This window comes from Erinaceus europaeus, chromosome 1 (genome assembly GCF_950295315.1).
Source record: "Erinaceus europaeus chromosome 1, mEriEur2.1, whole genome shotgun sequence".
In the NCBI taxonomy this organism is placed as follows: domain Eukaryota; kingdom Metazoa; phylum Chordata; class Mammalia; order Eulipotyphla; family Erinaceidae; genus Erinaceus; species Erinaceus europaeus.
The window spans coordinates 110,123,777-110,148,908 of record NC_080162.1 but is presented as its reverse complement, the minus strand read 5'-3'; the positions used below and the strand labels follow the sequence as shown (position 1 = coordinate 110,148,908).

At 45.2% G+C, this 25,132-nt stretch overlaps 1 protein-coding gene across 3 annotated transcripts in view; it reads left to right on the top strand.

The window, feature by feature from the left end:
- Positions 1-24,001, top strand: part of DGCR8 (DGCR8 microprocessor complex subunit) — a 34,695-nt gene extending 10,694 nt beyond the window's left edge. For all 3 annotated transcript variants that reach the window (XM_007533381.3, XM_060193273.1, XM_060193268.1), the window contains exons 4-14: positions 996-1,138; positions 1,301-1,583; positions 3,639-3,836; positions 4,102-4,203; positions 5,065-5,163; positions 6,971-7,053; positions 18,545-18,645; positions 18,765-18,871; positions 20,007-20,134; positions 21,485-21,598; positions 23,056-24,001. In XM_007533381.3, the coding sequence (XP_007533443.1) occupies positions 996-1,138; positions 1,301-1,583; positions 3,639-3,836; positions 4,102-4,203; positions 5,065-5,163; positions 6,971-7,053; positions 18,545-18,645; positions 18,765-18,871; positions 20,007-20,134; positions 21,485-21,598; positions 23,056-23,139 (1,442 nt within the window). In that variant the 3' untranslated portion in view covers positions 23,140-24,001. The remainder of the gene's footprint in view (positions 1-995; positions 1,139-1,300; positions 1,584-3,638; positions 3,837-4,101; positions 4,204-5,064; positions 5,164-6,970; positions 7,054-18,544; positions 18,646-18,764; positions 18,872-20,006; positions 20,135-21,484; positions 21,599-23,055) is intronic.
- Positions 24,002-25,132: the final 1,131 nt, after the last annotated feature.

Here is a 25,132-nt window from a genome sequence, read left to right as displayed (position 1 = left end):
TGACATCAGGCATGAGGGTCTCTGCATAACCATTATGCTATCTCCCTCTCCCATATTAAATTTTTTCTCACCCACATGCTGTCTTATACAGAGCTTTCATAACTTCTGGGGTGCCTGAGAGTGGCCAAAGCACAGATTTCTTTTTTTTTTTTTTTCTAAAGCACAGATTTCAGCTGTGGTGCTCACCGACCAGAGAAGCAGGCACTGAGGATAACACCTGTGTCTTGCAGTGCCCTCTCCCTAATCCCTCGCACTATGTGCTGCTCAGGGCCTATAGCACAGCAGTGAACAAGGCAGCTTCCTGCTGTTGCAGAGAAACATGGGTTCTCTGGGTTTGACTCAGATAAGCCAGCATGACTGTACAGTGAAACTGGGTGGGTGGGGCTCTGGGAAAATGTCTGCTGTAGGTTGTGGGTATCCACCCCTGGCTCCCCATGTCCTCCAGATTTTAGAGGTTCTTTTCAATATTTGGTCAACATTATTTTCTTTTTTTTAAGAAATTCTTTTCAAAATTTTTATTTATTTTATTTATTCCCTTTTATTGCCCTTGTTTTATTGTTGTAGTTATTGTCATTGTTGTTGGATAAGACAGAGAGAAATGGAGAGAGGAGGGGGAAGACAGGGGGGGAGAGAAAGATAGACACCTGCAGACCTGCTTCACTGCCTGTGAAGCGACTCCCCTGCAGGTGGGGAGCCAGGGCTCGAACCGGGATCCTTACACCTGTCCTTGCGCTTTGTACCACCTGCACTTAACCCATTGCACTACAGCCCGATTACCTTTTTTATTTTTAAGAAATTCTTTTTTAAATTTTTATTTATTTTATTCCCTTTTGTTGCCCTTGTTTTATTGTTATAGTTATTGTTGTCATCGTTGGGTCAACATTATTTTCATTTGCCACATATCACCATTAAAAAATCATTGAAGTGGGTGGGGGAGAGAGCACAATGGTTATGTAAAAAAATATTGAAGTGACATTGGTTTGTCATCTGTGCAGGTCGTGGTCGCCCACCTACAGAACCACTGCCTGATGGGTGGATTATGACATTCCATAACTCTGGAGTCCCCGTGTATCTGCACAGAGAATCTCGGGTGGTTACCTGGTCCAGGCCGTACTTCTTGGGAACGGGAAGCATACGGGTAGGGGATACATCAGTCATAGTCTCGTAAGTTTGTAGACTGAACATACACATTTTCTCACATTGCTTCATCATAATGCAAGAAGAAATGGGTGAAAAACATCAGGTGTTCAGACCTTCTCGACCATCCTTGTAATCTGTGTTGCAATTTCACTATCCACAGAAACATGATCCTCCTTTGAGTAGCATCCCCTGCCTGCATTACAAGAAGATGAAGGATAATGAGGAAAGGGATCAAAACAGTGAGCTCACCCTCAGTGGGGAGGTGTCCCCTATCAAGCCGCTCAGCCGGTCTACAGAGCTGGAGTTCCCACTGGAAGAGCCTGACTCCATGGGGGCTGACTCAGGACCTCCAGATGAGAAGGATCCACTGGGGGCTGAGACTGCCCCTGGGGCGCTGGGGCAAGTCAAGGCCAAAGTCGAGGTGTGCAAAGATGAATCAGTGGGTAAGTTTCTGGAGTGAACTTCATTTCCTCTATGCTGGCTAGGACCCATCTGCAGGGATGCTGCTACATTCCATGTCTCCCTAGGGCCTTCTGTTGAAGGCCATACTGTCTTAGTTATATCTGTGACAAGAGTGTTTGCGGGAAATCTCTTGACCTTCCCCACATTGTTGATCTTAGCAGATCCTGCCTTGGTTTGTGCTGTGGACCTATGCATGTGACTGGGCTCTTCGAGTCTTCTGTGCCTGCTCTGCCATTGAGACTTGTGCTGTTAGTACAGACTGGTTGCTTTTGATTAGCACTGCTCAGCTTTGGCTTAACATGGTGCTAAGGATATTACCTTGGGAAATAACTGGTAGAGCATCAGTCCTGCGTGCCTGAGGTTCCTGGTTCCATCTCTGGCACTTCCTGCAACAGTGTGATACTTTTCTGGTGTCTGTCTCTCTCACGTGTTAACTCTCATATGTAATAAATAAAGTTTTTGAAAAGAATGTCAATGGCAGAGCTGTGCTTTAATCTCACAAAAGAAAAAAAATAGAGTGGGATTTTGGTTACTGATTATATTACTGTCCCAGCCGTGTATGTGTGTGTGTGTGTGTGTGTGTGTGAGAGAGAGAGAGAGAGAGAGAGAGAAACAGACAAACAGACAGACACACTGACTGACTGACTGACTGATTGATTGACTGACTTGTAGAGGAGCATAAGATGCTGTTACTCTTGCCAAGGACGGGGAGGTCTTTCTGGGTGCAGAAGAAAAGCAACATTCATGCCTTAAAGAGGGCAGAGCTTTCTGTGGAGGATGGATAAGCCAGTCACTTGGAAAAAGGGCAGGACATTTGGCTTTGTGGCCAACTCAACTCCTTCAAAGGATAGGTCCACCAGAGTCTCCCCTCAACTTGTCTAACTCCTTGCCCACTCCACGATGACTCCTTTTAGTGTAGGAAGACTTTTTGTAGGATCCGAGCTGGAAGGAAACATTCTCTTTTAAGATTTAATGTTCTAAAAAGGATTTATGTATTAACATGAGAAAAGGGACTAGAGCAGGGATTGAACTCAGTACCTCCACATGTACAAGTCTGGCACTGTTCATTACACAACTACCTTGGTGCAATTTTTTTTTTCTTTTTAAATTTCTGATACCACTGGTTCTTGATTGGAAATAACTAGTTTGGGGCTAGGGAGATCGCTCCACCTGTCAGAACATAGGATCTGCGTGCCTTCGATCCCAGAGAATATAAGTTCAGTCCCCAGCACTACCTTAAGCTAGAGTGGTCTGATGTTATTCTTTTGTTAGAAGTAAATAAGGGGCAGTGGCACCCCTGGTAGAGTGTACATGCTATGTCCAAGGGCCAGGGTGCAAGTTACTGCTTCCCACCTGCAGTTGGGAAATAAGCCATGAAGCAGTGCTGCTGGTTTCTGTCTCCCTCTTTGCTCTCAATTTATCTTTGCTTCTATCCAAAATAAATAAATAAAACATAAATAGATTCCACCCCCATAACAGAAAGAGATTAATCTGGTTAAAGCAGAATAATTTGAGTTAGCAGAGGGAGAGGCCTGAGTTTTCACGTCTTTTTTTAAACCAGAATACTGCTTAGCTCTGGTTTATGGTGGTGTGGAGACTTTTGAGCCTCTGCCATAAAAGTCTTTTGCATAACATATGCTGTTTTCCCCTGCCCTCTTATCTCGTTCATTTTTCTTTTTTAAATTTTATTTATTTATTTTCCCTTTTGTTGCCTTTGTTGTTTTCTTTTTTTCTTATCCATTGTATTTGATAGAATATACACATTGAGAGAGTTGGGGGAGATAGAGAAGGATAGATTCCTCAGACTTGCTTCACCACTTGTGAAGTGTCCCCTCTGTAGGTGGGTTAGTGGGGGGATTTGAACCCAGGTCCTTCTGTATGTGCCACCACCTGGCCTGGCCCCCTTGTCTCACGCTATAAAAGAAACAGAAAGGAAAGGGTGCTGGGATGTGTTTGATGTGCACTCCGTTCTGCTGACTGATCAGATAAAAGTCTTATTGAATTTGACAGTTTAATTCTATATCAAATTTTTGTAGATCTTGAGGAGTTTCGGAGCTACCTGGAGAAGCGTTTTGACTTTGAGCAAGTTACTGTGAAAAAATTCAGGACTTGGGCTGAGCGGCGACAGTTCAACCGAGAAATGAAACGGAAACAGGCTGAGTCTGAGAGGCCTGTCCTGCCAGCCAATCAAAAGCTCATCACACTGTCTGTGCAGGATGCACCCACAAAGAAAGGTGAATTGGGCTTTTTTTTTTTTTTAAGTTTTAGTGTAGGCATAGTAGTTATGCTGGTACATTTTGATGTTCTCAGAATGTGTGTATCGTGCTTGAGTTACATTTAATTCAGACTTTATGCTAATCCTTTAAGTGCAGAGGTTCACCACATTCATGGTGGTGAGTTCCTAATTCAGTGGTTTTTGGAACTTGGATCTGCCAGGTCCCAAGTGCTAACTTGTGGCAGTTCCTCATACTGTTGCTGAAACCACCCTTCTTGTCACAGAGTTTGTCATTAACCCCAACGGGAAATCTGAGGTCTGCATCCTGCACGAGTACATGCAGCGTGTCCTCAAGGTCCGCCCTGTTTATAATTTCTTTGAATGTGGTAAGTGTAACTTTTCCCATCTCAGTCCAGAAGACTCACACACATCCCTGGTCAGCTGGGGTGCTGGCTGCTGCTGACCACTAGGCCTACTCTTCACTGGGCCCCAGCCCACTGGGAAAGGCAAAGAGAAGCACATAGCTGACATGCAGTTCAGACTAATTAATTGTGCCCGTCATAATGAGGGCCATTGCCTCTGCTTCCATTATTTTTTGTCCATGTTCCCTGCTCACTTTCTCTTTTTCTTGGCTGCCTTGCTATATGAAGAAGGCCTTCTTGATTTGGAAGTGTCTCCAGTGTCCCCAAGTGGATGGTATCCCACCATGGTTTTGGCCACCTTCATTAATCCTTAATGAAAAACTTTATTTATTTATTTTTAACCAGAGCACTGCTCAGCTCTGGCTTATGATGATGTGGGGGACTGAACCTGAGACTTTGTAGCCACAGGCATGAAAGTCTTTTTGCAGAACTATCATGCTATCTCCCTACCTGAAAACCATTTTGCTTTCTCCTTGTAAGCCAGAACCTTTTTTTTGGCTTACTACACTTCTATCCTTGCTTCTCCCTGTCCTTTGTCCATCTTTCTCAGGTGTTTATTTATGTCTCTGGCAACTTTGCTTCCAGCTTCTTGTTTCCTTTCTAGCATCTTATTCCCCATTTCCTGTGAATTTCCTCACCATGAAGCCTGCTTGCAGACTTCTTGGCTCTATCTCCATGCTATAGAGAGCCCACCCCCAGGTCTCTTCCAGCGTCACTCTTTGGTGGGCAGTCCCGAGCCCACCTTAATCTGTTGGTTGAACAGCTTGCCTGCACGCTTTTAATGTCTTGGTTAGTGTGTCTTAAAATAGTAATTTTAATTTTAAGAGAACCCAAGTGAGCCTTTCGGTGCCTCGGTGACCATTGATGGTGTGACCTATGGATCTGGAACTGCAAGCAGCAAAAAACTTGCGAAGAACAAAGCTGGTAATGTGCCTGGTTGGGTGTCAGAGACCCACTTACCTGTGGGATCTGCCCCTCCCCTTGGCCATGGTGGGCCAAGCTGTACCCCAAGTGGGAGGTTAGGGTGGGACAAATCCATTTTATTTATTAGCCACTGTTTGCTTTTTACTTTAATTATGTGCTTATTGGAAAAGATCTAAATAGAGAATGTAAAACCTGAGAAGTAAAAATAGTAGATCCCTTCACACAGTGACAGCTGGGTCAGAATCTCTGCTCCTCAAGGATGTTGGAGGGTGCACTTCTTCTTCTAGCGTTTGCCGGAGGGTGCACTTAGCCGAATGGACTGTCCTAGACACACATTCCAGAGTGGGTGTGTATTCAAGCCAGAGCAGAGTATGAGCATGCACTTGTGCCAAGAAACAGGTGGATGAGCATGCTGCGGGTGTTGTCAGTGAGTGGTTTTGACATTTCTGAGGGCTATCACCTTAGTCTTGCAGACTCTACATTTGAGGCAGCCAACCACTCATTGAACATAGTACTACAGGTCACTGGCAAGGCTCACTTTGTGGTTAAAGCCGGGTCCTTGTTATTTGCCTTCATGCCCAGCTCTAGTATTTTATATTCTTTTCCAGAAGCCATTTATCCCAACATCAGGGTTGACCTTTTCTAGGGCATAGACCACAAGGCAGGGTGGATACTGGGTATGTGCCCCCCCACTTTGGCCCCCAGGCCCTGGCCCCCATGTCTTTGATTCTTGAGGTTCCTACATAACCATTGCCATATCTTTAAAGCAACCCTGCTCTTTACAAAGAGTGAGGTCTGTCCATTATATTATGACATAACTAGGTCTCTGCATAAAGTCTTTTTGCCCCTGAGACTCAGGAGTTTCTGTGATGGTATTTGCTGAGGACAGTTGGAATAATACAACCCCTGTGAGACTCTGAGACTTGGCTATATCATACTCTGCACCAGTCCCTAGGAATACCACATACCTGTTTCAGAGAGATTTTGCCCAAAGATTCCACTTGCCAACTGGGTGGGACTAAGATTATGGAGTTAGATGACACACAAAATTGGGCTCATGTAGGGTGGCGGTATGGCCCTCTTAATGCTCCTTCCTTTATGTAGCTACCCGCCTGCTGCCTAACCACAGTTGCTCTCTAGACAACTGTGCTCCAGGGTGTTGCTTGCGCTTACTAAGCCTACAGGGTCACACGCCATCTCCCTCCCTTCTGAAGTTTCTCACTGTTTCAACTCAACACCATTGTTGAGTAGTGGTCCTCTTACTCAGGCACCTGTACTCAGCATTGAGACAGTCTTGTTCTCTGTCCTGCTGATGCTCCCTCCAGAGCATGCAGCCGGATTAGCTGCTTCTCCCAGCCTAGCCTGCCTGCTCAGTTCTTGGTGCTTCCTACCTGATTAGCCATTTACTCAAATATCACTATAGTGGTTCTTCTGACACATAATTTGCTTTTCTGACCTGCTACAAATATTGGGCTGTTGGAAAAGTCATGACAATTCCTTATGGTTTTATATAGAAAAATGCCTAATGGTTTTTCTGACAGCCCAAGATTTCAAGTAAAAACACTTGGTCAATGCGACTTGTGAAGCCACTTTGGCAGCTGATCCTTGTTCCCACTAATCTCTTTTCCTCTGTGTGCTTTTCCTTCTGTTTTTTTTTTTTTTTTTTTTTTACTGGTCCTGCCTCCTCTAAAGCGCTTCTGCTCCCCAGGGCCTTTGCTGTACCCTGAACAATGGGGACTTGGCTCTGCAAACTATGAAGGGTTCTAGACTCAAGTCCTCATTTTGGGGGGTGGGTTTCTTTTCACAGCCCGAGCCACCTTAGAAATCCTCATTCCTGACTTTGTTAAACAGACCTCTGAGGAAAAGCCCAAAGACAGTGAAGAGCTGGAGGTGAGTGTTGAGATCCTGCCGTGTTTGGGGTCCTGTTAGTGCTGGCGATGGTTTAAGGGCTTAATCATCCAAGCGCCAGGTGATTCTGTTCAGATTGTCTTTGTGCAGGCTGAGGAGAAACGCCGTTTTCCTCAGATCCTTATCCCCTGTGTTTTGCAGCCGAGGTAAGAAGTTGGTAGTGCATGATGAGTATTAGGAAGTAAACTATTAGAGTACATGGTGGTGGCAGTGACCCTTTTGGGCAGAGTTAAATTGTCCTTTATTCAGAAACATTTAAAACTAGTTGTATGTTGGATGGTTTTGCTTATATATGGAATATCGACATCCAAAGCAGACAAACTTGTAAAAAAGCAATAAGCTGGTGTCTCAGTCTGTGGAAGCTATGCTGAGTATAGTGGCAGGGCACAGAGCTTTGATGAAGGATATGGGGACTTTACCATGGATGAGTGTGAAATTGTACCCCTGAAATCTTTCAGTTTTGTGAATCATTGTTCAGTCACTAACAACAAGAATTATATATGTATGAAAAGCTGGTTGTAAACCTGTCTTAAGAAATAGGATTGCACAGTTGTTTGTAGCAAGGACTCTTAAATGCTGGTGAGTGCCTTATTTGAGGAAATTGTTTATTTTTCATCAGAGCACTGCACAGCTTTGACATACGGAGATACTTAACGTGTTCTTAAAAATTGTTTGTTAGAGACTGAATCACTTACTCCCTATATGTGGTGCTGGGGGTTACTCAGACTCACAGGTCAGATGCTTTACTCAGTATGCTGCCTCCTGGACTGTACTTTGTTTTTATTTATTTGATAGAGACAAATTGAAAGGGAAAGGGGAGATAAGAGAGGTAGAGAAGACTTGTGCAACACTGCTTCACCACTCAGGAAGCTTTCCCCTCTGCAGGTAGGGCCTGAGGGCTTGAACCTTGCACATTATAACATGTGCACTCAGCTGCTTGCACCACCATCTAACCCCTGTATTTTCTTTTAATTAATTAATTAATTGAAGCTTCCCTGCTGCAGGTGGGGAGTATGGTGCTTGAATCTGGGTCCTTGCACACAGTAACATGGGCTCAACTGAGTGTTTCACCACCTACCTAGACCTCCCCTCTCTTTGTTATAATAGCTTTGTTGACATTTATTTTTATTTTTTCCTTTACTGGGGGATTCATGCTTTACAATGGATAGTAAAAGACAGTAGTTGGTACATGTGTAACATTTCTCAGTTTTCCACATAACATTAACCCTCACTTAGGTCCTTCTCTGCCATCATGTTCTAGTACCTGAACACTCAGACTCCCCCCTGTCCCAGAGTCCTTTACTTTGGTGCAGCACACCAAGATACATAATTTATTTAACACACATACACACACACACACACACACACACACACACACACACACACACACACACACACGGTGGTGGGTAGATAGCATAATGATTATGCAAAGACTCTCTCATGCCTGAGGCTCTGAACTCCTAGGTTCAATCCCCCCACACTACCATCAGCCAGAGGTGAGCAGTGCTCTGGCAAAAATAAAAATAAAGAGAGAAAGGAAATTTATATACCACATTTCCCCCCCTCACTGATGCCGTGTGTGTGTGTGTGTGTGTGTGTGTGTGTGTGTGTGTGTGTGTGTGTGTGCGCACATGCGTGCGCACGTGCGTGAGATTCTGCTGTTTCTGGTCAACATTTATGTTTCTTTTTAGTTTTAGAGGGAGAGAGAAGGGGGATTAGACACTATATATCTCTGCTCCATTGTTCATAGGGCTTCCTGGTGCTGTGCACGGTTTACTCATGTGGTGTCTTGACCTGGGGTCCTCAGGCATTTTAAAGTGTGTACTAACTTCTGGCCCATATATATATATTTTTAAGTCAAATTTTAATTTTGCATCTTTTTAGAGAGAGAGGGAAAGAACTAAAGCACTGCTTCACCATCCTGGAATTCCCCTAGTGCTATTCTTAGTTCTCTCTTGTGGTGCCTAGAATAAGATCCAAGGTCTTGTGCTTGTTAAGGTAAGTGCTCTATTTGCTGAGCCACCTCCCAAGTCTCCAAATACATTTTTATTTTATTTTTATTTATAAAAAGGAAACACTGACAAAACCATAGGATAAGAGTGTTTCAACTCCACACAATTCCCATCACCAGAACTCACCCATCCCCTTCCATAATAGCTTTCTTAATCTTTAACCCCCTGGGAGTATGGACCCAGGGTCATTATGGGGTGCAGAAGGTGGAAGGTCTGGCTTCTATAATTTCTTCCCCGCTGGACATGGGCATTGGCAGGTTGATCGATACTCCCAGCCTGTCTCTCTCTTTCCCTAGTGGGGTGGGGTTCTGGGGAAGCAGGGCTCCAGGACATTGGTGGGGTCATCTGCCCAGGAAGGTCCGGTTGACATCATGTTAGCATCTGGAACCTGGTGGCCTCTCCAATAAACCCAGGTTGAAAGCAGCTTCTTTTGCGGAGCTCACACCAAATGTTGTCTCCAAGTTGCCATCTTGGCTCCGCCCCATATTTTACGCTTAAATCATCTAAGTCAGTAGATTTTTTTTTAAAGAATTTATTTATTCATGAGAATAGAATCAGATATCACTCTGGTACATGTGCTGCCGGGGACTGAACTTGGGACCTCATGGTCAAGAATATAGTGCTTTTGTCTACTGTGCCACCTCCCAAACCACAGTCATATTTTTAAATACTTAAGAGTTATACAAGCATCCTAGCAATCTATCTTAAACATTTTCATCCTAAAATGGAACTATATACACATTACCAGACACTTGCAGTTGTTCCTGTTTGCCAGTTTCTCCACGTTGGCAACCATTTGCTTTCTGGCTTTGCCAATTCTGGGTATTTTAGGTTCATGGGAAATTACGATATGTGGTTCTCTGTAACTGGTTCCTTTTATTTAGCATGCAGTATTAACTATAGGTTTTATCAGATGGGAGAAGAATTTCCTTCAGTTACTCATTTGCTGCTAAAGTTTTTTTTTGTTTTGTTTTTTCCTAGTAATAGATATTAAGATTTTGTTAATTTTTTTCTTAGAATATGTGATTTTTTTTTTTTTAAATGATTTTCTTGCTTTAGTAGTAGTAACAGTGGTGTTTCAGTGTTAAGCCAATCCTGGGATAAATACCTAGTGGTCATGGATGTGAACATCTTTTAATTTCTTGAGTTCGGGTTGCTAATATTTGTTGAGAATTTTTAAACTATATTTAGTGTTGGTATCACATGATACTGCCTTCATAAAGTGAGTTGAAAAATATTCCTTCCTTTTCTGTTGTGTGGAATATTTTGTGAATGATGGGTGTTCTCTTTAAAACAAAAGCAGACAGTTTTTAATGGCATAGGGGATGGCACAGTGACTAAAGTACTGGACTTGCCAGCATGAGGTACTAAGTTCTGTCCTCAGATCACATAGGCCAGCCATGCTCTGATTTCTCTCTCACCCTCTAGTAAATCTTTTAAGTTTTATTTTGGTTATTCATTTGAGATATATAGGGTTTCACATTGGAGAGAAAAAAGTCAGACCATCACTCCAGTACTTGTAGTGCCTTTCTTCTTACTTGTTACAAGTCTGCTCAAATTTTCTGTTTTTGAACCGATTTCAGGAGTTTGCTTCTTTCTAGAAATTCTTCCATTTGATCTGTTTTATCTAATTCATTTATGTCTATTCATAGTACTCCCTTATGACACTTGCTCTCAGAATGGTGACCCTACTCTCATTGATTTTAGCAGTTTGCATTTTTTGTTTTTCTCTTGGTCAGCCTAATTGAAGCTTTGTTGATGTTGACTTCCCTCTCCCCCCCCCCCCCCCCGGGATTTAGCTTCTGGCTTGGTTTTTGTTTGTTGTTCTAAAGTTTTATTCCTTTTTTTTTTTTTAAATGTTTATTTTCCCTTTTGTTGTCCTTAGGTTTTTGTTGTTGTTGTTGTTGTAGTTATTGATGTCATCATTGTTAGATAGGACAGAGAGAAATGGAGAGAGGAGGGGAAGACAGAGATAGAGAGAGAAAGATAGACACCTGCAGACCTGCTTTACCGCTTGTGAAGCAACTCCGCCTCTGCAGGTGGGGAGCCAGGGGCTCAAACTGGGATCCTTGGGCTGGTCCTTGCACTTTGTGCCACATGCGCTTAACCCGCTGCACTACCACCTGACTCCCAGTTTTATTTACTTCTTTTCTCACCATTATTTACTTTCCTTCTTTCTTTTTTTTTCTAACCCAGAATGTGTTCACTGTCATTTATTTATTTTTAATATTTATTTATTCCCTTTTGTTGCCCTTGTTGCTTTATTGTTGTTGTAGTTATTACTGTTCTTGTTATTGATGATGTTGTTGTTGGATAGGACAGAGAGAAATGGAGAGAGGAGGGGAAGACAGAGAGGGGGAGAGAAAGATAGACACCTGCAGACCTGCTTCACTCCTAGTGAAGCAACTCCCCTGCAGGTGGGGAGCTGGGGGTTCGAACCGGGATCCTTAATGCGGTCCTTCCTGTGCGTTAAGCACCACCTGCGCTTAACGTACTGTGCTACCACCCGATGCCCCACTGTCATTTATTAGTTATCATCAGAAGTTGAGGGCAACTTCTAGACCTTCTATTTAGAAGTCCAGTTTGAGGTAAAAGCAGTAAGCAAATTTAGGAACAGGAGCTCATCACACTCTTAAATTCTTTTTCAGTTCATGAAAGCAGTCATCTTGGAAACCAGGCTAGTCCCACCCCTTTCTGTCATAAAGCTGAGTTTCCCCCTGCTTTTCTTTATAATATTTGGGAGACCGCTATTTGATGGAGAAAACCTATTCAAGCAAGTACGAAACCTTTCTAGTTGCCCCTTCCTCCCACAGTTGTTTACCTTCATAGCTGTTGAAGCCCCTGAAGTCCTCAAAGACAAAGACTGATGAGCCTCTGCACCTCCGTGTCTATACATGCAGATGTATGACGAATGGGCTCTGATCCCGGTCCTGGGATTCCCATTAATTACTTTCTTTTCTTAGCCCTGCATTTCATTACTACTTTCTTTTCTAGTATCTTAAGGTCAACATGTTGCTATGAGATCATATATATATATATATATATATATATATATATATATATATATATATATATATATTTCCCTTTTGTTGCCCTTGTTCTTTATTATTGTTATAGTTATTATTGTTGTTATTGATGTCGTCATTGTTAGATAGGACAGAGAGAAATTGGAGAGAGGAGGGGAAGACAGAGATGGAGAGAGAAAGACAGACACCTGCAGACCTGCTTCAGTACCTGTGAAGTGACTCCCCTGCAGGTGGGGAGCCAGGGGCTCGAACTGGGATCCTTACGCCTCGCACCACGTGCACCTAACCCACTGCGCTACCACCCGACTCCCGCTATAATGTCTTTTAAGATGTGGAGTTTCTTTTGTGCACTGTGGTTCCATAAGCTATAGTATGTTCTCTTTATGTTTTCATTCATCTCAGTACTTTTCTAGTTTTCCTGTCATTTGCCTTAGCAGAATTGACTAAAGTAGTATTTTTACTAAAGAGTATTTTTGTACTCTTTTTTATTTTTATTTTAAAAACACTTTTTGCGTCTTAAAAATTTCCAGATTATCTTTACTTCCTGATTCCTAATTTTATGCCATCATGATTCAGAAACATCTGCATGACTGTGATGAACCCTTCTGTATATTTATTTATTTTAAAAAGGAGACATTGACAAAACCTTAGGATAGGATAGGTACAACTCCACGCAATTCCCACCACCAGATCTCTATATCCCATCCCCTCCCCTGATAGTTTTCCCATTCTTTATCCCTCGGAGTATGGACCCAAGGTCATTGTGGGTTGCAGAAGGTGGAAGGTCTGGCTTCTGACCCTTCCATATTTTAAGTGTTAATGATCCTCACATACAGTCTTGCCTAGAGGATGTCCTGTGTATGTTTGCTTCTCAGTGTCTGCAGGTACTGTTGGTAAATAATTGCAAGAAGTTATAAACTGGCGTATCTCGGCTCTAACTAGAGGTAGAAAGTAGGTAAGGTGAATTTAATCCCAGACATCTCCCCAGGTCTTGGCATGGCTAGAACACAAGATGCCTTTCTTACTATGGCCTATTGCGGAGAGGATGGCAGCTTGTCTGATGTCACTGGAGCTCCACAAGCTAGATTCTAGCTGTTGAATGCCTAGACCCTCAGCTGCCTATATACCAAGTGACAAGTTCAGGTTGTCTTCATACCCTGGACCGGCGCTATTCTGGCAGCTATGGGAGCTAGCTGACCACTCTTAACCCCCCCCCCCCCAGCAGTTGGGGTGAGGGATTTTTCCTCTTCAGCGCTGGCTCCTAGCAGTTGGTTTCTCCTGGCTGCTCCCTCAGCATTTGGCTGCGGAGCTCTGCAGAGGAAAGCCTCACTGGTCTTGTGCTTGGCAGTGCTTATTCCCCATTACAAAAGTGAAGTCTAGTGTTTGCTGCATAGAAAGCTATAAGTGACAGCAAGGGGGTGGTTATTTTTTTATTTGGGGAGGGGGTTGGCTGCCTCCTGGGGAGAATAGCCTGTTCCATATTTGAAATTCACCCTGAGGGGGTTTTATTTTGTTGGTTGATCAGCTCTGGCTGTTGGTGACACCTGCTTTGACTTGACACTGAGAAGACTTCTGTCTTATATGCAGATCCTCTGTGCACTGTTTCTCTGACAACCCCCCTCCCCAGGTGATTTTAAACTAGTGTTCAGAAGTGGGGGTCCTGTCTTGGATTTCTTTGATGTGATCCCTGCATATGACAGTATGTAAAAAGTGCTCACACACACACACAAGTACAATTCTGTGTTCTTAAAGGAGGTCTAAACTACTTTTGTATCATATGCTACAGATAATTTTTTTTGGGGGGTCAGGTTGGGAGGCTGGGGTAAAGCACTGCTCTGACACATGCAGTGGTGATTGAGCTGCGAGCACCAGGCATACAAGTCCCTTGCTATACCAGCTATTGCTATTTCCTGGCTGCTAGGTGTCTTGATGTAATATTTATTTATTTATTTATTGGATAGAGACAATAGAAATCATGAGGAAGAGATAGAGAGACAGACACTTGCAGCCCTGCTTCACTCTTGAAGCTTTCCCCCTGCAGGTGGGGACTAGGGGCTTGAACCCTGGTCTTTGCTCACTGTAACCTGCACTCAAGCAGGTGCACCACCACTCATCTCCCTTAATGTAATCTTAAATTATGTTTTAGTGTAAGATCTCAAGGGTGAGTTTACATTTAAGTGCCTTAAAGAGTTGAGAAGTAGCACACAGAGGCTAGGTGACAGGAAGTTAGCACATGTCATCAACAGTTTATAAGGGGATACAGAGTCTCCTGGCTGACTTAACTCTCCTTCCCCCTCACTGATGCAGCTCCCTAATATAGATACGAACCATTAAGTCTGTGTATGTATATATGATTCTTTTTTCATCTTTTTAAAAATATTTATTCCCTTTTGTTGCCCTTGTTTTATTGTTGTAGTTGTTGTTGTTATTGATGTCATTGTTGTTGGATAGGACAGAGAAATGGAGAGAGGAGGGGAAGACAGAGAGGGGGAGAGAGAAAGATAGACACCTGCAGACCTGCTTCACCACCTGTGAAGTGACTCCTCTGCAGGTGGGGAGCCGGAGGGCTCGAACCGGGATCCTTAAACCGGTTCTTGTGCTTTGTGCCACCTGTGCTTAACCTGCTGCGCTATCACCCAACTTCCTATGACTCTCTTTTTAACCTGAGCACTAAACTCTAGTTTATGGTGGTACTGGAAATTGAAGGGGGGTGGTTCTTGTCTGTGACTTAAGTATGCTTTTCATAATCACTCTGCTATCTCCCCAGCCCAGAAACAGCTCTAATCCACTGCCAGCTCCCCTCTCCTCTCTGCCTGTGTCTCATGAAATTAAAAAAAAAAAGTTTTTGATGTCATTGATTTAAAATGTATATTATACAGAATCTTGTATATAGAGTTACACTTTTATATGTGTGTAAGGCTTCTGCACAGACAACAAGAATTGTTTATGATTGAGAACGAGAGTGAGAACATCACTGGTACATGCAGAGCCAAAGATGGGACTCAGCACCTTGTGTGTACACAGTCTTTGTCCTTTGACTTTGTTTCTTTAATACTTTGCATTTTACAGATGAGTGAAAATATTTGTCCTTTTTTTTTCTTTTTTTTTTAGATTTCACTTATTAATGAGAGGGATAGTAGGAAAGAAGAGAATCAGATATCTCTGGTATACATGCTGCCAGGAAATTGAAGTTGGGACCTCACGCTTGAGATTCCAACACTTTACCTTCCAGACTTTGTCTTTAACTTTTTTTTTCCCCTTTTTTAAAAATTTTATTTATTTTATTTACCAGAGCACTGCTTGCCTCTGGTTTATTGTGGTGTGGGGGATTGAACCTGGAACTTCAAATCCTCAGGCTTGACAGTCTCTTTGCATAATAATGATGCTATCTACCCCTGCCCCATCTTTAACTTTCTTACTTAGTACTATTACCTCAAGTTCCAACTATTTTGCCTAACAGAATGCATAATTTCATGTCTTATAATTGCAGAATGGTATCCCATTAATCAACCCATAGCTTCTCTCCTCTTTTAACCCCAAGAGGTTGTGTGTATAAGTGTACTTATTTTATTTTATTTATTTATTTATTGCCTTCAGGGTTATTGCCGGGGCTCAGTGCCTGCACCACGAATCCACTGCTCCTGGAGACCATTTTTTCCCCTTTTGTTACCCTTGTTTTATCATTGTTGTGGTGATTATTATTGTTAATGTTGCTGTAGTTGGATAGGACAGAGAGAAATGGAGAGAGGAGGGGAAGACAGAGAGGGGGAGAGAAAGATAGACACCTGCAGACCTGCTTCACCGCCTGTGAAGCGACTTCCCTGCAGGTGGGGAGCTGGGGGCTCTAACTGGGATCCTTAATCCGGTCCTTGCGCTTTGCGCCACATGCACTTAACCCACTGCGCTACCGCCTGACTCCCAAGTGTATTTATTTTTTATTTCTGTGTTACAATTGGGGCTCTGTCCTTGCAAGATTCCATTGTCTGTAGAAACCATCCCAACCCCGATTTTCTTTTCTCTAGCTAAAGGGTGAAGCTTCACCACTCAGGTGTTCCCATGTGCTGGCCCAAGATTCAGACCTGGGTCTTGGTGCATGGTGATGTGTGCTCTGCTGGGTGAGCATCAGCCCCAGTGGCATCTATCAGATCACCTGTCTTGAGCATTAAGATTGATTCCATGTTTTGATTGCTGTGAATGCTGCTGCTATGATCATAGTGCAGAATCCTTAATTAGTGTTTTCACATCCTTCAGATACTAGAAGTGTTATTGCTGGTTATACTGTTCCTCCATGTACCTTTTTTTTTTTTTAAGGGGGATTAATGGTTTAAGTACAGTTGGTGGTACATGTATAACTACTCCCAGCTCACCTTCCTGCCTGCCTGCCTTCCTTTTTTCTTTCCATTAGGAATATAGTTTTTTTTCCCTTTGTATTATAAACTGAAGTCTGGAATTGTGTCTTCCACCACCCCCCCCCCCCCACTACCACCAGAGAACCACTCAGCTTGACCCTAGGACCTCTCATATGAAATTCTTGTTCTCTGTTAATACGGATTCCCCAGTCCTCCCTCCCACCCCACCCCTTTATTTAAAGGAATCCTCTGCACTATTTCCCATAGAGGCTGTACCACTTTACATTCTCACCAGCACTACTGTACAAGAGGTTTTTATTTTTTTTCTTTATTTATTGGATAGAGATAGTCAGAAATCAAGAGGGGAGGCGAAGATAGAGAAGGAGAGAAGCAGAGAGACACCTGCAGCCCTGTTCCACTACTCGTGAAGCATCCCCCCTGCAGGTGGGGACTGGGGGCTCGAACCTGGTTCCTTATGCATTGTAACATGGGCACTCAACCAGATGTGCCATCACCTGGCCTTGTATTATGTATTTATTTATTTATTTATTTTTTACTAGAGCACTGTCAGCTCTGGCTTATGGTAGTGCTGGGGACTAAATATGGGACTTTTGGTGCCTCAGGCCTGAAAGTCTTTTTATATAACCATTATGCTGTCTCCCTGGCCCCAAGTTCTTTTTTCTGTACATCCTAAGCAGCACATGATTTCAAGATTTTTGATTGCCCTTAGTTCTTGATCTGCAGGCCAGGTGTCAGAGGCCTCAGCTTTATTCCTGAAGCCTTCACCTCAGCTGAGGCATCCTCTGTGCAAACTGTAGGTTTCCAGATGCTGTCTCTTGCAGGGTTATGCCAAATCTTTCCTCCACATAGAAAGCAAGATGACAGTTTAAGATTTGGATTTCCACCCTGTTCTCTCTGGCTTCTCTGGAAAGAGTGATCCTTTCTGAAAGTCACATCAGAAATAGCCCAGGTAGAGAAGAGAAGCACCACATAGAATCAGCTAGACTGAGAAAGTTCAGCAGCCCTCTTCAGAAACTCACCCTTCCTTTTCCTCTACTCACTGAGCAGACAGCTAATGCAGAAGCAGTGTTCTGAGTGTTCCTATAGTGGAAGACTGGGAGATGAAGGGGGTCCCCATATGGGGAATGTGATGTTGCCACAAGCCAAGGGAAGCTTCCTCTTGGAGAGACTTAAGAGGGAGTTGTGAGGCCTTTGTTGACGCCTAGATTTTAGACTTCTGCTTTCCAGAATTGTGAGAAAATAAGGTTGTGAGAAAATAAGGTTTTGTACTAAGGATCCCAGGTTGTGTTTACATTGTTGTGACAATTCCAAGATGGGGAGGGAAAAGCTCCTGAGCTGGCTAGAGGGCATTCTCCTTGCACTGGAGCCAGCCCAGCCTCTGCCTCTGACTTCCTGGTAGTCCTTCCTAATCTTTGGTCACAGTAATTGGTTTTAGAGCCCTGACTGCTGTGTTGGAAAAAAATGTAGAGGGAGGCTCTTATGTCTGATTTGTCTCTATTCCTTTGTGATTTTGGCTGTGAGGATTTCAGGTTTTCTTTTTATTTATTTTCCCTTTTGTTGCCCTTGTTTTTTTATTGTTGTAGTTATTGTTGTTATTGATGTCATTGTTAGATAGGACAGAGAGAAATAGAGGAGGGGGAAGACAGAGAGGGGGAGAGAAGGATAGACACCTGCAGACCCACTTCACTGCCTGTGAAGCAACTCCCCTGCAGGTGGGGAGCCAGGGGCTCAAACTGGGATCCTTACGCCGGTCCTTGCACTTTGCACCATGTGTGCTTAACCTGCTGCACTACCACCCGCTCCCTCAGGTTTTCTTTTATGGCTATTTATCTTGAGATTTCCAACTGATGATGTAAGCACATACAGATTTAGAAGAGAGTCCCCAATTGGCCTGCCCTGCCAGGGCCCCAGTAAGAAGCCCTCTCAGAAGATGGCCTGGACCATGAGGTGTGGGGGTTTAACATGTTCTGAGAAGCAGTAGAGAAGGCAGGAACCTCCGGAGGAGCAGCTCCACAAGACTAGTGGTTTGGGGCCAGTACTTAGTGGTGGCTGCTTTGTTTTATAGTATTTTAACCACATCAGTATTGAGGACTCACGGGTCTACGAGCTGACCAGCAAGGCCGGACTGTTGTCTCCCTATCAGATCCTCCATGAGTGCCTTAAAAGGTAGGGTGGGGCAAGGGGGCTGTTCTCTGGGTTCCACCATCCTTTCTGGCCTTTTATCCTGGCTCAAAAGACATTATCTCTTCAGCAGACAGTACTTGTTGTTTTGTTTTCTCTTAAAGAAACCATGGGATGGGTGATACATCCATCAAGTTTGAAGTAGTTCCTGGGAAAAACCAGAAGAGTGAATACATCATGGCGTGTGGCAAGCACACAGTGCGAGGCTGGTGTAAGGATCTTCTTTCTCCCTCTTCCCTCCCACCTGGCATATGCTCAGATACCCACAGGGTTGGGCGGGTGTGGATGGTGTTGGGTGGGGGTGGATGGTGTTGGGCGGGGGATGGTGGTGGGACCTGACTGGGAGTCTCCTGCTTTTGTAGCTGAGCTCCAGCATTATGCACTGACCCCTTGCAGTCCTGCCCACCAGTATGTCAGCTGAATGTCTGCAGTGCAACCTGAGATAGCTTGTCTCTTGGACTCAGGCTCCTCATCTTGGCTAAGCCCTGTATTCCCCCTCTTGCCACCACTGCCCCCCTCTAGTCCTAAATCTTTCAGGAGAAGAGGTACTCCAATGCAGCAGGTCCCCCATTCTGCTATCTATTACATCCTTGTGTTGGCCGGTGTGGGAGTATCACATACACTTTTTACCTAATTTGGTATTTGAGTAGCTACTTTGGAGAAATATATCCTTTAAAAAAAAATTGGCTGCTATAAACATTAAGACCAGCATTGTGCAATTAGAAGATAATCTGCAAAGTGACCCTGGGGTTGGGGCTGCTCGGTGGTGGCACACATAGTACTAAGTGCAAGGACCAGAGTTCAAGCCCCTGGTTCCCCACCTAGGAGGCTTTACAAGCAGGTGTCACAACAAGGTCTGCAGGTGTCTCTCTTTCTCTCTCTCTGTCTCTTCCTCCTCAGTATCTTTCATATCCAAAAAAAATGGCCACCAGGAACAGTGCATTCCTAGGGACAGCACTGAGCGATAACCTGGGGGGGGGGGTATAACTGGCCCTAGGGTAGTTACAGAACACATTTACACCTACTATGTCCTGCACCCCAGCAGCTGCAGTCTGTGACCCCCTTTTCATTTAGTTCAGTAGCCTGTGTCTGGGAAGTATAGTTGGCCTTGGTATATTCAGTGAGAGGCACCTCTTTTTCTCCAGACTGAGAGCCTTTTTGCATCCTGGTCCTGTATTTCTCTCCAAAGTTTACTCATCTTCTGTAAACTTCTTTAGCTCTTCCTGGGAGCCTCCTCCCTGGCTCAAAGCACGGTGAGGGAATGGCAGGTGCATTCCTGTCTGGGTAGGTGCAGTTCATATAGCTGGGTGTTATAGCCTCTCCACACTCACCCTCCCTCTTCACAGGCAAGAATAAGAGAGTTGGGAAGCAGTTGGCCTCTCAGAAAATCCTTCAGCTGCTGCACCCACATGTCAAGAACTGGGGGTCTTTGTTGCGCATGTACGGACGGGAAAGCAGCAAGATGGTCAAACAGGTAACCGAGACCTGCCCCGGAGATCTAGCACATCAGTGTTTTGCTGACACCCCACCCCCCCCCAATCCTGGAGCATATGACTAGGTACCTGTTAACAAAGGGACAGAGCTGGTGAGATGTGCTCTTGTTCTTTGCTGACTGGATCATGTTTGTGCCTTAGTGACTGATGGGTAAAGTTGCTTATTTTATGTCTGCCTCCCTGCCAGAGGAGCCCTCCTCTGGCCTGAGGCAGAGGCATAGCCAGACAGGGCTGCAGTAGTAAGTGCTGATGGAGCCAAGGAGTGGAAGCTCTCAAGTTGAGTCCTCTAGCCCCCCCGGGGATGTCGAGCTCTTGTGCTAATTTGAGGACACCCAGTAACTTAACAGAACATGAACATTTAAGACTACATGCAAGTTTATCTTTAAATAGTTTGTGTATATCATGTTTTGGAGCACCTTAAGGTTTGTGTGAGGTTTGTAATTGTGGGGGAATTTGGTCTATTTAAACTTTTTTTTGGGGGGGAGGATAGAGGGAGGGGCTAGGATAAAGACATTGGGGAGGGAAGAAGATATAGATACCTGCAACAGTGCTTCACCACTAGTGAAGCTTCCCTCACTTGCAGGTGAGGACTGGGGGCTTGAACCCTGGGTCCTTTTGCATGGTAATGTGTGGACTTAGCCAGGTGTGCCATAACCTGGCCCCAGAACCTTTTTTTTTGGTTTGTTTCACCCAGTAAGTGGAAGAGTGACCTGATGGACGGTGAGGGACTGGACGTGGTTATCCCAAGGGCAATACTGTCCATGAAGAGACCTTTGCTTTGGGGTGATAAGTGGGTTAGGGAGGTAGCACTGGATCTCCATGGCTTAAGAAGACATGTTAAAGACTAGAATGTGATACATACGCTTATGTCTGTCTTGATATGTATGGTGCTTCTCTACGCTGTCTTGGGCTAAGATTGTGGGGAGAGGAGGCAAACTTTGTCATGCAGCTGGGAGTCCCTGGTGAGCTGGAGGCTGGAGGGGGTCCAGCCAACTTACAGCAGCTGTCATCAGAGACAGCCTTTTAAGGCAGGCTCAGGGCAACTTGATTCTGCTTTGAAAGTCTGGAACTAATAGCTGGGCCATGTGCTATTGTACTGTACTGTCTGTGACTGCGGCAGGGAACACAGCATCCAAGAATGGAGCCACCTGGCTGCCTCTGTTCACTGCAAGGACACTGACTTTCTGCCTACTGAGATGTGGCAGAAGTGAGAGCAGCCATGGTCTGCCCTGTGTTCTCTGCTGGCTGTGTCAGCCCACCGGGCTAAGGGTGGGGCATCAGTATAGGGCAAAGCCTGGATAGTTCTGAGGGTCCAGCTCTGTGCTCCCCAGGAGACTTCAGACAAGAGTGTGATTGAGCTGCAGCAATATGCCAAGAAGAACAAACCCAACCTGCACATCTTGAGCAAGCTGCAAGAGGAGATGAAGAGGCTGGCCGAGGAGAGGGTGAGTGTGTAGCCTAGTCAGCACTGTGCCCACTAGAACCATGACCGTGGACCTTATGTGCTTCCATCCCTTCACTTGCCCTACACCGTGGCTTTGTGTGTGTGGTGGGGGGGGTGGGGGTGAGGTGGTACTGACCCAGAAGACCTCAGGCATCTGAAACGCCCCCTCCCAACACACACTCAGTCTTCTAGGTTACATGTTTTTCCTTGATTTAGTACTAGTGATACTTAGATCACTTTTAGAGAGCTAGTAGCATTTGCTTTTGCTTATGAAGGGCCCAGCCATTATGTCTACTTGTTGCTGGCATTTTGAGAGTGGACTACCCAGGCAGGCCTACCTCACTCCAGGTCATCATGGGTGACAGACATTTGTCTTCTCAGTTTCTTGGCTGTTCTGTGACGTGGAAACAATAATTGGACCCAGGCAAGGCAGAAGGCTGGGACCTTTTTTGGTAGGGTAAGGGTGGAGTAAATACTATTGCTGAGGCTTCATTGCTCTAAGCTCACTCTTTCAGGTAATGGGATGGGGTTAGGGGGAGGGCCTGATAGCACTGTAGTTTTCTTTGGTGCAGGAGCATCACAAAGTGTTAAGCCGTAAACCTTTGACAGTGCCAGTGCTCTCCCAGGTGAGCTATCTTGGCAGCCCCACAAAGTGCCATTTTTAGTTGTTTTTACACAGCACGGCCTTTCATCAGTTAGATCCTAAGGAGGTGGTTCTGCTGTCTCTGTGGCCCTGCCGTGCCTTTGTTGTTGCTGCTGGGGCTCTGCTGCTGCAGGCTGACATCTTCAGTTAGAAATAGGGAAAGAGGGGTCGGGCGGTGGCGCAGTGGGTTAAGCACACATGGCGCAAAGCGCAGGGACCGGCGTAAGGATCCCGGTTCGAGCCCCCGGCTCCCCACCTGCAGGGGAATCGCTTCATGGGCGGTGAAGCAGGTCTGCAGGTGTCTATCTTTCTCTCCCCTCTCTCTCTGTCTTCCCCTCCTCTCTCCATTTCTCTCTGTCCTATCCAACAACAAAGCAACGTCAACAATGGCAATAATAACCGCAACGAGGCTGCAACAACTAGGGCAACAAAAACGGGAAAAATGGCCTCCAGGAGCGGTGGATTCATGGTGCAGGCACCGAGCCCAGCAATAACCCTGGAGGGGAAAAAAGAAATAGGGAAAGACAGTAGCATTGAAGCTTCCTATAGTGTGGTAGGATGGCATGAACATGGGTTCTGCACCTGGCAAAGTAGGCACACTATCCAGGTGGTGGAGAAAAAGACCACCCATCACTCCTCGGTCTGTGCTCTTTTAGGGAACTGTCAAGCTCACAGTGCTCCATGGTACCATCCAGGGAGGCCTTTCCACTTGGCCTGCTCAAGTCTTCCAGGGTCCTCTCCCTCAGAGCCTCTTGCTCAAGGATGACTGCATATTCTCACCTCACTGGCATCTTTGATCTTGGTTGTTTTTCCAGGAGGAGACCCGGAAGAAGCCCAAGATGTCTATTGTGGCGTCTGCCCAGCCTGGTGGCGAGCCCCTATGCACTGTGGACGTATGAGGGTGGTGGTGGGGCCAGGTGCTGCTACATACACTCATTGCAGCCTCAGGCCTCCTGTCTGAGTTCCCCCTTATATCCCTGTGTGAGGGCAGTGTCAGAGGGCTGGGGCCCTGGTGCATAGTAGCCGCCAGAGACCTGCAGTCCTTCCTGGGGACCACCCACAGGTGTGAGTGATTTGCTCAAGAACTGACTCGGCCTGATCATGCAGCTTGGAGTCAGCTGTGAACCTCCACTTCTCCGGACTTGCTGCAGACTGGTTTTATGAAGGTTTTCATGAATTTTAGTATATAATGAACTGACAAGAAGTGATGGTTGGATGACAGATGCAGTGACAAAGTGAGGCTTGAGTCTTGTGGCCTGTTGTCCAGGGACCTGGTCAGAAGGCTCATGTTGGCAATCTGGCCCCCGCTCTGCCTCCTGTATTTTCCCCTTTTCTCTGAAAACATTACAAGAGTTAGGAATATTTCAGACCTTACTGGTTTAAAATAAACATTTTAGCATCAGAACTATTTTTCAGAGATTCTAGGCAGGCAAAGATTGTTCTTTTAGCCTTGAGACATGTTGCTGCTGTATGGAGTCTGCAGCTTCCTTGGCTTGTTGCCCTGGGCTGGGCTGCTGCCCGTTTATTGAGTGAGTCTTAATGCCCTCAAATGCGCCTTCTTAGACACTGAGGCCATCACCTTCACTGGCCTCTGGCAACTTTTTACTAAAGATTTTTGCACAGTCAAGTCCATCTGTCCACCCATCAATTTTTAAAGCTTTTATGATATTTTAGCATTTGGAAAGAAACTTTTACAGTGAGAGTAGAGGATAGATTTGGTATCATGTAGCAGATAAAAATAAATGCATTTTAGCACGTGAATTTATCTAAAAAGAGGAAATGGGACCTTTGATGCAATCTATCCTTGAGCATAACCCAGTACTCCTTGCTAGAGCTGTGCATGTGGAGCCTGGCTTTTCATTCTTGGGTTGATGGTGTTGTTGGGTTTAGAGGGTTGTGTTGCATGCAGCCAGGCCTGCTAATGGGTCTGTTCCTCTGGCTGACGTTCTGCTCTCTACATGACCCCTGTGGGCAGGTGGTGTGGTAGATGTGTCCCTGCCCTGAATCCCAGTGGGCTTGGGTCTGCAGGGCCTGGCTTGCTCCTTTGTGAGGTAGTGGTGGTTGGCAGGACACCACGTACTCATTACACTGTCACAGGCATGCCTGCTCCACCATCTCCCCTGTGGCTGGTGTTAAGGACATTTTTTAGGAGTCAGAATAGCCTTATGGGCTACCACAGCATGGGCAAGGTTGGCTTCAAGGTTCTGACCTTCAAGAAAACAGCCCTCAAACCAAGCTGCTAAGTTTATTAGCACTGCTTCTGTCTTACCTCCTGTCGGTTGCTGTGAGTTGACCATGACTGCCTTCAGAACAGCCAGATCTAACCGTGAACCAAAGCTTCCTATTGCACATATAGCTGTGCTTCTGGGCAGAGGGCAGGGCCAGCCTGTTCTGTTGCTGCTTCAGTGTAACAGCCTCAGGCAATAGTTGGGCCCCATCTGTAAGGGTGAGCCTGTCTTGAATGAGCACATAAGAGCAAAATGTCCAAGAGGGAATGGCTTTTTCTTCCCATGGACAATTCTGGAGGTGCCTTTGTACCCTTAACTGGCTAGAACCTCTTCTGGTCATGGGCATGTTCTTGGACACAGCTGTCCCATAATAGCTACCAAGCATGGCCCAGGCTTAGGTGGTCTTCCTCAGGAGCTGCAGGGACAGTACTCTGGCATAGAAAGTAGGCAAAGCAGTTGCCTTTCAATCTGGTCCACCCCGAAACATGATGGGTGCCTAACACCAACCACCCTTGCCTCTTGCTCTGGTTAAGTATAAAACCAAATACTATCAATTAGAGCCACTTCCATGGCTTCTGGTCCTATAGAGGGACCCAGATGAGCTGCCCTGATTCTTGGTTGTGCTCAGAGGCCAGTAGTGTGCTTCAGCCTAAGGCTTAGGTGA